This window comes from Camelus dromedarius, chromosome Y, assembly GCF_036321535.1.
Source record: "Camelus dromedarius isolate mCamDro1 chromosome Y, mCamDro1.pat, whole genome shotgun sequence".
Classification (NCBI taxonomy): domain Eukaryota; kingdom Metazoa; phylum Chordata; class Mammalia; order Artiodactyla; family Camelidae; genus Camelus; species Camelus dromedarius.
In genome coordinates, this window is record NC_087473.1 from 19789940 (window position 1) to 19806206 (window position 16267).

The 16267-nt window shown below is 57.1% G+C and overlaps 1 protein-coding gene across 3 annotated transcripts in view; it reads left to right on the forward strand.

Annotated features, from left to right (window-relative positions):
- Positions 1–13753, forward strand: part of LOC105103088 (P2Y receptor family member 8) — a 45988-nt gene extending 32235 nt beyond the window's left edge. For all 3 annotated transcript variants that reach the window (XM_064483474.1, XM_064483475.1, XM_064483476.1), the window contains exon 2: positions 9880–13753. In XM_064483474.1, the coding sequence (XP_064339544.1) occupies positions 9915–10997 (1083 nt within the window). In that variant the 5' untranslated portion in view covers positions 9880–9914 and the 3' untranslated portion in view covers positions 10998–13753. The remainder of the gene's footprint in view (positions 1–9879) is intronic.
- Positions 13754–16267: the final 2514 nt, after the last annotated feature.

The following is a 16267-nucleotide window of genomic DNA, read 5'->3' on the forward strand; positions in this document are numbered from 1 at the left end:
TCCCTCACTCTCTTTCCCCTTTGGTAACTATAAGTTACCATAAGCCTCTACTTCATCTTGGGGAGATGGAATTCGGGAAGCTGCAGAGAAGTCTCAGCTTTGACCCTGGTCTCGTTGGGATGGGTTGGGGTCCAGTAGGGGACAGACCAGCAGAAAACCAAAGGGAGTCCTGTTTGGTGGAAGGCACAGGGGTGAGGCCTCTGGTACGTTCTTCAAAGGCGTCTTCATATCCTCAGCCACCTCCCTGTTCCTCCACTTTCCCAGCTCCTGCCCTCCCTGGTCAAGCTTCTCTCTTGTTCTAGAATCTCTGCAGTCTCTCTAGTTCTTGAGATCTCTGTGCCCAAAAGACAGAGAAGGAACGCTAGAGAGAGATAATCAATAGATGATAATAGATGATTCACACATAGATAGATACATGACAGATAGATTTGTAGATAGATCCTAGAGAGAGAGAGAGAGAGAGAGAGAGAGAGAGAGAGAGATAGATAGATAGATAGATAGATAGATAGATAGATAGATAGATAGATAAATTGATAGATTGATAGATTGATTGATAGGATGGATGGATGGATGTTTGGATGGTTGGATGGATGGATGGATGGATAGATAGATACAAACATACATACATACATACATACATACTAAGTCTCTCATGTTAGACAGGGTTTCTCAGCCTCACACGACTGACATGGGGCTGAGTGACTCTCTGATGGGGGGCGTCCTGTGCACTGTGGGGTGTGGAGCTGCGTCTCTGGTCTCCACCCACCACGTGCCAGTAGCTCCCCCTTCCCAGTACGACAACCAGAAACGTCCCCAGGCCTTGCTGAGAGTCCCCTGGCAGGGATGACACAGCTGCCTGGCTGAGAACCCCTGGGCTAGGTCCACTCACTGTCACACCCTCTGGTACCTCTCCTACGTCCAGATGACCTGTCAATCAAGACTCTCGCTCAAACAAGTTTGAGTGTGTGTGTGATGGCATGAGATGTCGTGAAACCCCACCCAGTGCAGTCGGTTGGCCCAAAGCTGAAATCTCCTTGAGGTCAGTGTGGATCTACCTGCAGACAGACCCCTGTACCCCCCTCCCCACCAGCGCTGGAAGGGGTGCTGTGTCTGGGACCCCCAGGGCTGTGGGTTTCAGGAGTAGGAGGTGCAGGGGAGACACCTCACCCACTGTGGGCAGGAGACCTGGGCAGGAGAACTTCAAGCCTTTCTTCAGTCCCGGGGTGGACGGGGTTTCCACTCATCTGGGCTTCTGCAACGCTGGGCACCGTCTGAGTATGTCGGCCAACAAAGGGGGTCGCATGAGTCCATGTTACCCGTGAAATGCAGTTTTCCCATCTGTAACTGTGTCCTTCCTGCTCCATGTCACCGCTGAGACTGTGGCCGCGTCCTCCTCCCTTTCTGCTCCCCTGTGACCTCGCCCTTCCATGTTTATCTTTGCTTGGGGGAGGGCCTTCCCTCTGCTTTATTTTGCAGAATCATTGCTTTCACTTTCCAGAGTCTATCGGCTAAATTCTTCTTCTTTTCCCTTGTACGTTCGTTCCCGGGGCTGCTGTGGCCCTTGACCAGGGGGCTGGAACCACAGAGATTCAGTCTCTGTCCGTTCTGGAGACCAGAAGTCTGAGATCAAGGCGTCTGCAGGGCTGGGTGCTTCTGGAGGCTCCAGGGAAGAACGTGCCCCGGGCCCCTTGCCCACCTTCTGCTGTTTGCGGGGGGTCCTTGGATTACGGAGGTGTCACCTCCGTCTGTGCCTCCCTCCCCACGCGGCGTCTTCCTGTGTGCACCTGTGTGCATCCGAATGCTCCCTTTTCATGAGGTCCCCAGTCATACTGGACTCAGGTCCCAGCCTGCTTGCGCAGGACCTCATCTTAATGTCACTAATCACATCTACAAAGACCCTACTTGTAACTTAGGTCACATGCTGAGGTCTCGGGAGTTAGGATTTCAACATACAAATTTGGTTGGGGGCAGTCACAGTTCAGCCCATGACAACCACAGAGTTTCCGGTGTCTTTTGTGAGGTCCCCATGGTCGACCAGAAAACTCAAGGCAGCTTCTGCTGCTGAGCAGGACCGCAAGCATCGGCCATGTCCTGGGGTCATGGGCAAGAAGGGGGTCTCCCACATGAGGCTGGTGGTGCGGACACACAGCCTCCCCCCGGGTCCCAACTCTCATGGGAATGGTTAGCTCTTCTGGGCGCCATGGTCAGGTTCCCAACAAGCCTTGCGTTGCCTGGACTCCTGCAGGGTGGGCAGCCGGGGCAGTCTTCTCTCCAAGAAAGTGTCTGGCGGGGACGTGTCTGACACCACAAGCTTCTCCCCAGATGCACGGAAAGTCCAAAGAGATCTGAGAAAGGTTCTCCTTGGCGCCTGCTGTTGAATGGAACAAATGGGGGCCCGCAAAAGGCAAACCCACATCCTGGCCCTGGATCCTGTGAGTGTGATTTGTTTGGAAAGGGGCTTCTCTGCAGATGGGATGAAGTGAAGGACCTGGGAGGAGGTCCTCCTGGAGGAGGTGGCCTTACATCCAAGGACAGTGATCTCAGAAGAGACAGAAGAGGAGAGACGCAGACACAGAGGAGACGCCACGTGGAGACGGAGGCAGAGACGGGAGGGAGGCGGCCACCAGCCCAGGGATGGACGCCTGGGGCCCCCAGAAGCTGGAAGAGGCAGGAGGGACCCTCCCCTGGGGCCTCCGGAGGGAGCGCGGCCCTGGGACACCTTGACCTCAGACATCTGGCCTCCAGGACGGGGGGAGGATGAATCTCTGTTGTTTTGAACCACCCAGTTAGGGGTCACTTGTCAAAACTGCCCAGGACACCCCCCTCCCCAGTCACTGATGCACTTAATTCTTATGGTCACACCCCAGTTTACACCCCGGCGTCACCATCATTGGGTCACTTGGAACCGTGGCAAGCCTCGGAGGAGGAGTCAATAATCCCCATGTGACAGACGAGGACACTGAGGTCCGAGTGGGGGCCACACGCCCTGTGTTTTCCCAGCACTTCCTGCGTTGGGCACGTGCGAGTTTATTTTAGCTCGGTTGCATCATGGTGAGTCCTGGGTGCGGTCTCTAGGGAGGGAGCGGCCCTGGGTGTGAGAGGAATGGCCCGTGTGTGTCTGAACACGACTGAATATTCTGCTTAGACCAAGGCACCGTCCGCGTGGAGCGTCCGACATCACCGGCTCTCTGGAGCGGCGGTGGTCCTGGAAAGCTTTGGGGGTGTCTGAGTCTCCCAGGGCTGCCCTCGCAAAGCACCACAACGTGAGTGGAACCAAGACTCATGCAGCCCAGAAGGGAGGCCAGGCCACACTGACTGGGGTGGGGTCAGGACCTTCTTTTCCCCACTGTGAACTGAGCTCTGGGCACTCAGGAAACACGGGCTGTTATTATGCAAAAAACGCAGCAGGGATCCCTAAGGAGCCCTCACCCGTCTGACTCACAGGTGGTGTTGACTGTTTACCTTGTCACCTCCCCACTTGAGTAAGACGCATCTCAACATTTACAGAAGGACCAAACGTCTCAGCATCTCAGCATCGCACAGCTTCAGATGGGGAGTGGTCCCGGGCCGGGTGTAAGTGATAAGTGGTTTGATTCATGACAGCAAAAAGGTGGGAAAAACCCACATGTCCGTGGATGCATGGATAAACAGAACGGGGTCTGTGCACAGAGGGGAATACTACTCAGCCAGGAAAAGGAGTGACGCTCTGACACAGGCTGCAGCGTGGCTGGACCCTGGACACAAGATGCTCCGTGAGAGAAGCAGACACAGAAGGACAGACAGGGTGTGATTCCATTTACAGGAAACGCCCAGAACAGGCAACTCCATAGACACAGAAAGTGGGTTCGTGGTGCCAGGGGCTGGGGGACGGGGAGGGGAGTGGCTGCTCATGGGAACAGCTTTTCTTCAGGGATACCGAAAATCTTCCAGAAATAGTTATGATGAATGGAACACTTGGAGAACATGCACCTTGCATCGTAGGATATGTGAATTTTAATGTAATTTTTAAACGTGTGTCCACGCAGGCTGGGGAGGCGGGAGAGCGTGGGCTGACGGCCGTGGTGTGCAGGAATTCTTTTAAAGACGCCGGAATCTTTTAGATTCCAGGATCGCGCGATGGGGGCGCTTTGGGGGTGACTGCGTATCTGCAAATAGATGGAAAAGCACTGAAGTGTCCACGTTCCACGGTGGTGGCGGCTCTATGATGTGACAATTGTATGTCAGTAAAGCTGTTAAGAAGCAAGCTGGGCCAGGCGGGCGGGGGCGGGGCACACAGCAGCCCCGACAGGTGAGGAGCGGGGACCGGCTCTCAGATCTGCCCGCCGAGCACGCAGTTCCTTGCACAACAAAATGATGCAGCCTGCCAGCCGCCTGCCTTTTGCAAGAGCCACCTCTGCTCACCCAGCGCCTGGCAGAGCGTCGGGTGGCCACCAGCGACCGTTTTTCGCTGGTTTCATAAAATTTCCATCCTGCCGTGCCTCCCCCCACCGCCCACCCCGCCCCGCTCCGGGTCCAAACCGCAAACGCCTTGGGTTTCAGAGAAGCCGGTCGGTGTCTGTTAGAGAGGTCTTTATTAATCACCCGAGCTGCTCGGCAAGCCGACAGGCGCCGCCGTCCTGGGGGGCCAGACACCACGAGGCTGCAGGTGGCGGGGTGGAGGGGGCGGGGCCGGGGCCGGGCCGGGGCACAGGTGAAAGCAGCCGGTGGGGGCGCCACAGTGGGCGGGAGCAAGTTCAAGGCTGCAGGGAGAGGCTGCCGGTGGTGGTGGTGGGGGGCTCCCGCCACCCACATGGGCTTTCGGCAACCCCTGCTACCTTCCCCTCCCCGGGGCGGCCATGTGTTATGCAAATTTGCACCCTTTTGAAGCGCCCCCCTGGAGGTTACCACAGCACTTCTCAGTGCATTTGTAGCTGTTTGAGCAGAAATGTGAACAATGTTTCCCCAGATCCTGCCCTGGAATTCCAAATTCCTCTGCACCTCCATCCCATCGGAGGGAGATGCGTTTTCTGCCTCCAGGGCTGTCTACCCCTCCCTCATCTCAGACAACTTCCCCCCACCCCTCGCCTCCATGGACACCCGGCAGCCTCCTGCCCCGTCGCTCCCTGTGCCCTGTAAATTACTGGCAGCTCTCCGGCCCGTGCGTGTGAAGACGTACCTCCAGCCACGGCCTGAGGCCATCAGCATAAAGGCTATCGTGGTCAGCCGGGGCCGGGCAGGGTGGCACCCATGGGGACCCCAACAAGGACATGTCCCTTTTGCTGCTGAAGCCGAGGGGGGGCCGAGATGGCCCGCCGCAGGGAGCGGGGCCGGCCCACGGAAAACTGCAGGATCCGCACCTGGCCGTGCGCTTAGCGGAGTGGAAAACTTCCCACTCAAAGTGAAACTTGGGGCCATTTTTAAATGGGTTTGAGGAAGCTCTTTCTGCACATGCTGGCCACAGATGGCACGTCTCCAACAGAGGAAGAAACAGTAGGTCAGGCTTGCGATGGGCCTTGACATCCAGATAAGCTTTGAAGGCCTCATGCCGGCCTCCCCGGCAGCCCAGGGACCACGTTTCCGGCTAACACACGTGCGGGGCTGGACGCCCCCGTGACAGTTACAACCCACGCCCAGCTCACGGCCGTTGGGACAAATCAAGTTGCAGTGGGGACGGGAGCAGAGGGCACCCTGGGGGCAGAGCTCTGAGCGACATACAACGTGGGCCCCTGGAGCCTCAGAGTCCTCGTCTATGAAACGCAGCGTCTGCCTCGCCAGCTGCCAGCAGGGCGGCGGGGACCGTGGAACAGCACAGGGACTCTGACCCCCTGGTGCACGGAATTCAGGCCAGCCACTGGGACTTGTGTGGCCCGGCACCTCCGGCCAATTGCCCGTGTGAGACGCGCCGGCAGCCACGGCCGGAGGCCATCCGTGTGCCGGCTGTCTTGGTCGCCTCGGGCTGCGCTAACACGCAGCACCCCGGGCAGGGCGGCTTAAGCAGCACACATTTTTGTTTCTCATTTTTCGTCCTGGAGGCTGGAAGTCCGGGCTTAGGATGTCTGCAAGGCCATATTCTGGTGAAGACTCTCTTCCTGGCTTGCAGACCGCCCCGTAAGGGAGCATGGTGTGCCGGGAGGACTGTCAACTTGGCGTCACACGTGATGGTCCCTTGGGCAACTTTACAGCATCCTTGACCCCCGCCGGATGTCCCCACCCACGTGGCTCCAGGTCAGATGGCCCAACACGGGCGCCATCTCTGAAAGTGAGGAAAAAACAGTGATTTTTCTTTCTTCAAACTTCCTCCCCTCCCTCTCTCCCTCCCTCTTTCCTTTTTTTCTCTTTCTCTCTTTCTTTCTTTCACTTTCTCTCCTTCTCTCTTTCTATTTTTTCATGCCTTAAAGCGTGAAAGCTCTTTTCCCAGCATTTAAAGAAAAAGAAAGCTGGTATCATCCAGGTAGATACAGGACAGATAAAATGAAGGGACAAAGCCATCGCCCAGACTCTGGAAAAAAGCAAAAGAAGTGAACAGTGAGCTGCCTTTCAATTGCATTTACATAACAAATTACCAACAAAGTGAAACTTGGACCCCTTGTGCATGGGAGCTGGGGTGCACACAGCCCCAGGGGTCCCTTCACCCCCTATGGACGCTGACACCGTCTCCCCGTGGGTCTGAGGGACCGGCAATCAGGAGAAGGGTGCGTGGTCAGCTCTGCACATGTCTCTGTGTGGGAAGCAGCAAAAACAGAAGTTCAGGAGTGCAAATCTCAAGTTCCAGCTGTGGGAGGAGACAGCTCAGAACCCACTAGAGGAGCTTCCGTAGAGCGCTCAGGACAATAGATGTCGGCGGTCCCTGCACACGGCGGTGCCTCCCACTGGGTCCACACCGAGCTTTATCAGCAACGGGAAAACCAAACCCAGCTGCGAAAGAGTAGGCGGCTCTCCAGCCCTCATTCACAGCTGGGAAGCTCCATTTGTGGCGTGCCTTCACTGCCTGGAACAGACGGGGAGCTCCAAGCCTGCCCTTCAGAGTTCACAGAGCCCTTGGGGACCCGCCCAGGGTCCCCGGGGGAGCCTCGCAGCAGAGCCTGGAGTCCGACCCCCATCTCTGGACCCCTGGGCTGGGCACCTGTCCCTGTGTCGGGCTCCAACACGCAGGGTCCCTCCTGCAAATATGCACATAGCTGAGATGTGGGAAGATGCTGTGGACCAGGTCAGAAAGGTGTCATTCTTGCATGATGACTTTCCTTGAGGACTTAAGGTTGAATGTGCGCAGTTCAATATACGTGTACACACATGTATACAAACACAGGTGTATATATTTGCACATATACATATACACAAATGTGAAATATGACATATGAAAAGAAATTTATTTCAAGGAAGTGGCTCCCACGGTTGTGGGGCTGGTGAGTCTGCAATCTGCAGGGCCGGTGGGCAGGCTGGAGACCCAGGTGGGAGCTGACGCTGCCGTCTGGAGGCAGAGTTCCTTCTTCTCTGGGAAACCTCAGTGTTTGAGCTTAAGACCGTCACCGGATTGGACGAGGCCCACCATCATAGGCAGCACATTGTCTTTACTTCAAGTCAGCTGCTTGTGGACTTCAGTCAAACCTACAAAAAAAACATGTGCAAAGGCAGACAGCAACTTCCTAGCCCGACAAAGACACCCCAGGGGAAGCTGCCAGAGGGTCCGGGGAACCCCCCGCTCCATTGGCACTCTTAGCCATTCTCCAGTGAGCCTGAAACTGCTCCAAAATAAAGGTTCAAGTCAAAGTCAGAACCTTAAACCTGGAGTAGAAATAAATATGATGGGGAAACTCTCTGTCTCTGTCTTTCCTCTCTCTCTCTCTCTTGAAAATCTCTTTCCCTTTCTTTCTCTTTTTCTTTCTGACTGTGGCAAAGTTCACCCGACATAAAATTACCCCTTTCAAAGTGTGCAGTTCACCAGCACTTGGCATCTGCGCCGTCTCTGCCTAGTTTCAGAACACTTTCATCTCTGTGGGGCTGATGACAACATTTTGAAGATCACCCCCACTTGGGTTTCTCCATCTGCCCGTCTCGGTGAACCCACCAGAAATTATCAAAAGGTACAACCGAGTATTAAAGCCCTCTTTTTATTTTGCTTGTTTAATGTTTTATTTATTTTGTTTAGGTTTTTTTTTTTTTTTTTTTTTTTGCGGGGGAGGTAATTAGGTTTATTTATTTTTAGAAGCAGCACTGGGGATTGAACCCAGGATCTCATGTGTGATAAACATGCATGCTTACACTGAACTAGAGCCTCCCCTGCTAAAGCCTGATTTTTAAAATCTCTGCTGACCACACAGGGATGGACCCCGGGCAGGCAGAGCCCAGGACAGACACGCTCACTCCTCCTCTGCCCGGACCTCCAGCCGGGCCCGCACCGGGCAGCAGCAGCTCACAGACACTGCACAGGTGGGGCCCGATCTGGGCCACCAAAGAGGGGGAACAAAGGCTCAGAGAAACCTGTGAGCCAAGTAAATACCCCTAATACTTCTGTTCTGAAGTTCCCAGAGTTTGCAGTTTCCCCCATTCCTATAATATACATTCGGCTTGCATCCTTCCTCTGCCACTAAACTGCCCACACTCTGTGCAGGGACAGCTCCGGGATCTAATTCAGGAGTCAAGGAAAGGACAAAGGTGTCACATGCCCACGGCAACGGTGACACCTGTCCGCTGTTCTGTCTTCCGCGTGGTTTGCAGCGGGATGGGCGGCCGGTCCTGGGAAGTACCGCGGGGTCCTGCTTCCTGTACTCTGTGCACTTCCCAGGAGGCTGGGGTTTCAAAACCACGCCAGGGACGTGTGTGTCGTTGTCCGGTGGGGACGCTGGGTCTCGAAGCAAGGACTTGAGGTGACCGACCGTCAGACACTGTTCCCTCCAACCATGGATGCTTGAAGCGTCCCAGGGGAGGCACCTGCGCGGCCTTTGGTGGAGGAGCAGAGGACTCACTGCATGGTCTTGGGGAGCTGCCAGGACCCCCCTGTCAGGGCGGGGGCCAAGCAGGGGATCTGCTCGTCTTTGGAGGTTGGGGACGTGATCCCAGCCCACTTGCAACCCCCTTTCTGGTTTGCACGTCCTGCTGAGGCTACGGATGCTGTTATAATAGGGGATCCAAATCCGTCACAGAAAAGCCCACTGCGGGGGAGGCAGGAGGGAGGGAGGAGACAGGGGAGGTGTCTCATGGACCCCAACATCCCCTCTCTGTCCCAAATAAGCAGCTCCCCATGGGTGCTATGGGAATGGGGCCCCAGATGTGGAAGGGAGCAGAGCTGGGCTGTTGGTGGGGGGTGAGGTGTTACAGGTAGAAGCCCAGAGGCCAGGCACAGGGTGACAGTAATCAAAGTGCTGGGACCCCAATGCCGGTGGCACAGCACCCCCGTCTGGCTGGGGTGGCCGCCAGAGACACCCAGCACAGCCCCAAGGTCTTGGGATCCTGACTTAAACACCACGTGTGCCGGTGAGGAAACCAGGGCTCAGAGAAGCTACTTTGCAGCTTGGAAAGAGGGTCAGTCCCTTTGGTTCCTTTGTAACCTTGGACCTCCTCCGTCGCACTCCCCTCCATCCTCATGGCCCCAGTATTGAAGCTGGTGCACCGGGCATTGCAGCACACTCCCTGTGCTTCCAAGTGCAGTCCAGGGTAGAAGGGCAGGTGTCCTAACCCCCATCCTGGGTCGGGACCCTGGGAAGACTCTGGTGGGTATTTTTAAATTGTTGCTTCTGCTTCTGTGTGTGATGGGGGCCTTCAGGATTTAGCATCTATGGGGTCTGGGATACGGGAGAGGGAGTGAAGAGGGAACAGGAGGGAGGGAAGCCAGGGCGCAGGCCAGCCCCCTCTCGGAGTGGGTTCCACCCCTCTCACCCCCGGTGCCACCCCTTTGCCTTGCAGCTCAGCCCCCCGGAGCCCCCGGCACCGGCGCCAAGATGGACATGAACATGTCGCGTCCGGACAACGCCACCCTCCTGATGCTGCGGGACCCGGCCATCGCAGTGGTCCTGCCCGTGGTGTACTCGCTGGTGGCGCTGGTCAGCATCCCCGGGAACCTGTTCTCCCTGTGGGTGCTGTGCCGGCACATCGGCCCCAAGACGCCGTCGGTCATCTTCATGATCAACCTGAGCGTCACGGACCTGATGCTGGCCAGCGTGCTCCCGTTCCAGATCTACTACCACTGCAACGGCAACCACTGGGTGTTCGGGGAGCTGCTGTGCAACGTGGTGACCGTGGCCTTCTACGCCAACATGTACTCCTCCATCCTCACCATGACCTGCATCAGCGTGGACCGCTTCCTGGGCGTCGTCTACCCGCTGGCCTCCGTGGCCTGGCGCCGCCGCCGCTACGCCGTGGCCGCCTGCGCCGGCACGTGGCTGCTGCTGCTGGCCGCCCTGTCCCCGCTGGCCCGCACTGACCTGACGTACACGGTGCACGCGCTCGGCATCGTCACCTGCTTCGACGTGCTCAAGTCCACCATGCTGCCCAGCGTGGCCACGTGGGCCGTCTTCCTCTTCACGCTGTTCATCGTGCTCTTCCTCATCCCCTTCGTGGTCACCGTGGCCTGCTACACGGCCACCATCCTCACGCTGCTGCGGACGCCCGAGCACCCGGAGGGCCAGGGCCAGAGGCGGCGCGCCGTGGGGCTGGCCGCCGTGGTGCTGCTGGCCTTCGTCACCTGCTTCGCGCCCAACAACTTCGTGCTGCTCGTGCACATGGTCAGCCGCCTGTTCCTGGGCCACAGCTATTACCACGTGTACAAGCTCACGCTCTGCCTGAGCTGCCTGAACAACTGCCTGGACCCCTTCGTCTACTACTTCGCCTCGCACGAGTTCCAGCTGCGGCTGCGGGACTACCTGGGCTACGGGCCGCTGCCCGCCGACAGCCTGGACACCGCACGCCGGGACAGCCTCTTCTCCGCGCGGACGCTGTCGGCGCGCTCCGTGGCCAGTGCCCAAGCCGACGGGCCCGAGGCGGCCGGCCGGCCCTGCTTCCAGAGGCAGGAGAGCGTGTTCTGAGCCGGGCGCCTCTGGGGCAGCGGGCAGACGGCGGTGGACCCCATCTTCCCCTCCATCCTCCCCTCCATCCCCCTGTCCACCCTCCCCTCCATTCCCCGTCCATCCCCTCCTCTATCCTCCCCTCCATCCTCCCCTCCATCTCCCCGTCCATCTCCCCTCCATCCTCCTGTCCATCCCCTCATCCCCCCTCCATCCCCCATCCCCCCTCCATCCTCCCGTCCATCTCCCCTCCATCCTCCCCTCCATCCCCCGCCCATCCCCCTCCATCCTCCCCTCCATCCTTCCTTCCTTCCAGCCCTCCTCCCTCCCTTCCTCCACCGCCGTCGCACAGGCCGCCCCCACTTTGTGGTCGAGTGGGTGACTGGCCAGCCCAGCTACGTCCTCCTGGGGCCCTCAACATCCCAGTAGCCTGGCTGCCTGCCCACTCCCTGTGCTGGGGTGTGAGGGCCCCTCTGCTCCCCTAGCCTCATGGAGCCCCCCAACCTCGTGGTCAATTCGGCCTTGGTCACTCTGGGAGCTGGGATTCAGCCAGATGACCTTGGACAGGCACCTTCAGCCCCCACCATCCTCCTGGGGTTCACAGGTCCCCCCCGACATCACCTGGTCCCCCCAAGAGCCAAGCAAACAGGGGGGCTTCCAGAGCACTCGGTCACTCTGGGCCTTCGAGGGTCAGTTTCTACCTAAGTGTCCACAAGTGGGAACCCCCAGAGGGGAAGGAGATTGGGCCAGGAGGTGTGGATCAGGCCACCCTGACCGAGGGTCTCTGGGTGGGTGAGACATTGCTAAGGACAATGAGTGTTGAGGCTCCCTGACATGTTTGGGGTACAGCTCGCCTTGGGGCCCCCTCCGGCCTGTTCTGTGGCTCCCCCATCCCAGCTGAGAGCCCCAGGCCACGGCAAGTCCTCCTGGGCTCTGGGGTTGCTGCTGGGGTCGGAGCTGGCCTGACCGGTGAGATCCTTTGGGGACCAGGCACTGACCAAACAGGCCACAGGAGGGCCCGCTGGCCTGGTCAGCACCCGGATGCACCTGTGCAGCCCCCATACGTGGGCTGCTTTGGGAAAAGGAGGGGCCCAGCCCCCAGGGCATTCTTGGGAGGCACGTTCTTGGCAGGCTGGGATTTGCCTGAAACAACGTTTCGGGAACTTTGTACGTCACAAGGAGACACACAGAATTGGGTTCAGGGCTCCCTTGGAAGTGAAAACAGCCCTGCAGCGTATAAGGTGAGACCTGCGAGGGGCCAGAGGGCGGGGTCTCTGGGACCTCCAGCTGGAGTGGCCGTGGGGCAGGACCCCCCCCCCCCACTGTGGGTCAGAAATGATGGTGGAGATCAGGAGCTGATGTTCTGGGGATGCCTGGCCCGCCATCACTGCTTTGGAAGTAGGAAGACACGTGCACTGGGGTGAACGGTGTCCCCCCAGAATCCATGTCTGCCCGCAACCTCGCAGTGTGACCTATGGCATTGGTGTGGCCCTGCATCCAAGGACAGTGACCTTAGAAGAGACAGAAGAGACACAGACACAGAGGAGACGCCCCGTGGAGACGGAGGCAGAGACGGGAGGGAGGCGGCCACCAGCCCAGGGATGGACACCTGGAGCCCCCAGAAGCTGGAAGAGGCAGGAGGGACCCTCCCCTGGAGCCTCGGCAGGGAGCGCAGCCCTGGGACACCTTGACCTCAGACGTCTGGTCTCCAGGACCAGGGGAGGATGGGTGCCTGTGGTCTTAAGCCCCTACCTTGGGGTCATTTGTTACCGCTGCCCCAGGACACAGACACTGAAATTCTGAGGCCGTGACTCTGGCCCCTGGCTGGGTGATTGCAGGCAGCCTTGTGCCCAATGCCGGCTCTGGGCGGGGCTGGGAGGGGGCGGTGCTTTGTGGATCCAACCCTTTGGCTTAGAGGAGCAGCCTAGGGGTCCCCTCCGTCCCCCTCCACGTGTTTGCAGGGAGGCGAGAGACACCCTCCAGAGCCTTCGGAGAGACGGCTGGACACGCCCCTAAGAAAAGAGCCCAGCCTCCCAGGCCAGGGACAGGAAGAAAGCTGGTGTTCGGGACCCCCATCGTCCACGGAGGGTGTGCCATGGCCCGCTCTTCCCGACTGTCCCAAAGCCGAACCCTAGAAAGCCAAGCTGAGTTGGCAGCAGCCTGGGGGCGGAAACCCTGAGCCGTTGAGCCGCCCGCACCCACGCTCCGGGTGTGGGCCTCCGGCGTCTGATGCTACAAAGCTGTGAAAAACCTCAAACCACCCTCACGGAGCCTTTCTCTGCTGCAGCGTGAAGATGTGTTGCCGCCTGGATTCAGCGGGAGCCGGCCTCGTGCGCAACCGCCTCCGCCGGCGGGCGTCACGTCCCTGCGGCCGTCCGGTCACGGGCCGCACGGCCCCGCCAGCCAAGGTCCGAGTTTTGCCACCACTGTCAGCACTACTTGGTTGTGTGGCCGGTCGGCCAGCCATTAGGTCTGCGTCCTGGGGGCCCCCAGTTCCGCTGAAGTGACTGGGGGGGGGGGGTCCAACAGCATCTTTCGAATTGCTGGGAATTTCCATGCGGAAGCGGGGTGACCATTAGTCTGTCCGAGGGGTCTGTCTGATAACCTGAAAACTCCACGGCTGGACTTTTTGCTCCTGTTTCCATTTTAATAATGGGGTGTGTGTGTGTGTGTATGTGTGTGTGTGTTTTCCCCACACAGTTGCTCAATGTGTTGACCAGGTAACTCTCCCGTAAGGATATGTGTGTACTTAAATAGAGATTAAAAAAAAGAAAAGATGTGGGTGGTGTGATTTGGCTCTTGCAAGGGTGTGGGGACAGGGCGCCACAAAGAGAAACACGTCCATGAGTTATTCCAGTGCAGAGGGCAAACGCCCTTCTCTCTGCATTTTCTGAGACCCCCCTCCCTTCCAAAGACGCCCCCCATCTCACGCCGGAACCACCAGCCCCCTGGAGCTTCAGTGACTGCGGAATCTGGCTGCTCTGAGCACCCGGTGCGAGCACCGGGCAGCGGAACGCGGGCGGGGGCGTGCGGTGGAATCGATTTGTCGGGTGGGCTCTGTTAAAAGCTCGGATGCTGAGAATGTATGTAAAAATAGTCCCATGACGGCAAACGCTAGGTTTACATACAAGAGCAAACACACTCACACATACACACATACCCGTACATGCCTGCACACGTCTGTGTGCGCGCACACACACACGCACGTTTCCCACGCGTGTGTTTCATCATATCACTCTCTTCACGTCAGCCTATTTGAAAACACCCAGGCTCAAAACCTGTGGTTCCTTGCAAATTGCCACATGAAGACATCAGTGTAGACAAAACGCCTCCCCCAAAGCTGGAAACGGTCCCGAACTGCTAAGTACGGAGGAAGCCAATGTTCCCACTGCAGCTGTTGTTTTGGGTTTTTTTTTTTTCCCCACCCTTCCCGATTTTTTTTTTTTAATTGTGGTAAAATATCTGTAACATAAAATTGACCATCTCCACCATTGTTAACTGCACAGTTCAGGGGTATTAAGTACATTCACATTATCGTGCAGCCATCACCACCGTTCTCTCCAGGACTTTCTCATCTTCCCAAACTGAGTCTCTGCCCCGCGAAACACTCACTCCCCAGCCCCTCCCAGCCCCCACCCTCCTACTTTCTGTCTCTGTGGATTTGATTCCCCCAGGGACCTCCTGGAAGTGCAGTCACACAGGATTTGTCCTTCTGTGATGGGTTGGTTTCACTGAGCATCATGTCCCCAAGGCTCATCATGTCACAGTTTAATTGCAGCATTATTTACAAACCACAGCAGGCACCCATCTGAACTGTACGGTTCGGCGACTTTCAGCACATTTGTGGAGGTCCCGGAGCCAACAACGTGCAGCCTTAGAACGGTATCATCGCCCCAGAAAGATGCCCAGTGCCCGTCAGCCCCAGGCAAGCCCTCTCTGCCCTCTGCCCCTGCAGCTTCGTGCTTTCTGTTCATGTGAGACGTGAGGTGCTTTCTGGAGGAGGTGGCCCGGGAAAGGTGCCCGGGACGTATTAAGACCCCGGAAGGTCCTAATCATTCGACCAAAGTAGTATTCAACACCTTCAACTTTTAACCTGCATTGGCTTTTTTTCTTTTTCTCTTTTTTCAATTTCTGATCTGTCTTTGGAAACCTGTGTGATTCTATAGGACCAGTGACATTCTTTAGTGCTGTTACAATATCTCTAGGGTATGAATAAAAGTAATTCAAGGTGCAGGGAGGGGGTTCCTATGGAGAATGAGATGTATGAGGAATGAGCTCTGGGGTGCACGGATAAACCCCAAACAGTGGCCCCGAGCTGGCGAGTGTGGGATCGGGGGGTCGACACCAGCACCCGCCCCAGATCCCCACCCGTCGCCCATGAGAACTCAGGTCGTTCGGCAGGAATGACCTCCCCCAAAATAAAATAAAGGAAATCTAATTACCTCCCCCCTCAAAAATATTTTTTTTAAAAAAGGAAAGAATAAAATAAGTAATAAGGCAGTTCCCATCAAAAGAAAAACTTTAAAAAAAAGGTGCTTCCTGATTGGTTGAAGATTATGTTTCCCTGAAATGCCTCGAATTAGAAATAATAATAATTATTATTACAATATAATAATTTCTAACTCTAAACATTAGAGGAATTGTGAAGTTCAGCCAATCCGGAAATGACTTCCCCTAAACATGGGAGGTCTTGGGGCAGGGTGAGTCCACACGGAGCTTCAGAGCCCACTGTGGAGGGACTTGCTGGTGGGCTGGCCAAGAAGGGGTCAGGGTGGGATCTGGAGGGCTGGGTGGATGGGGACACGGACAGTGGAGGAGGGGGCCGGAACACCCACGTCCTGCCCTCTGGGTTCCCAGCCCCTCTGTGGGGAAAGCAGCAGAAGCAGAGGGGCAACGGGGCCTTTATGATCCACTCTGTCCCCGAAAGTTCGGTGGACAGGGGCCCATGGCTGCTGGGCCCCTGGCCCCCAGCTCCACGGAGGAGCCAGTGAGACCCACCGCTGACTCTGGGTCCCCATATAGGTATCACGGTGCCATCGCAGGCATCGATACCTGGTTTACACGACCATCGGATGCTTTGTGGGGAATCACCCAGCACGGAAGTTGAAGGGGGGAAAAACGGGACATAATACACGTTGATGTATTCCATACACCATAATATTCCATGTGTACGCAGACACATGTGCATATACGTGCACATAGATGCGCATTAGTTCATGTGTGTGTATTAGTCAGGGGTCATTTTGGTGCTCAGCACGAGTTGGGGTAGTGGGGGCGCTCCAGGCATGTGG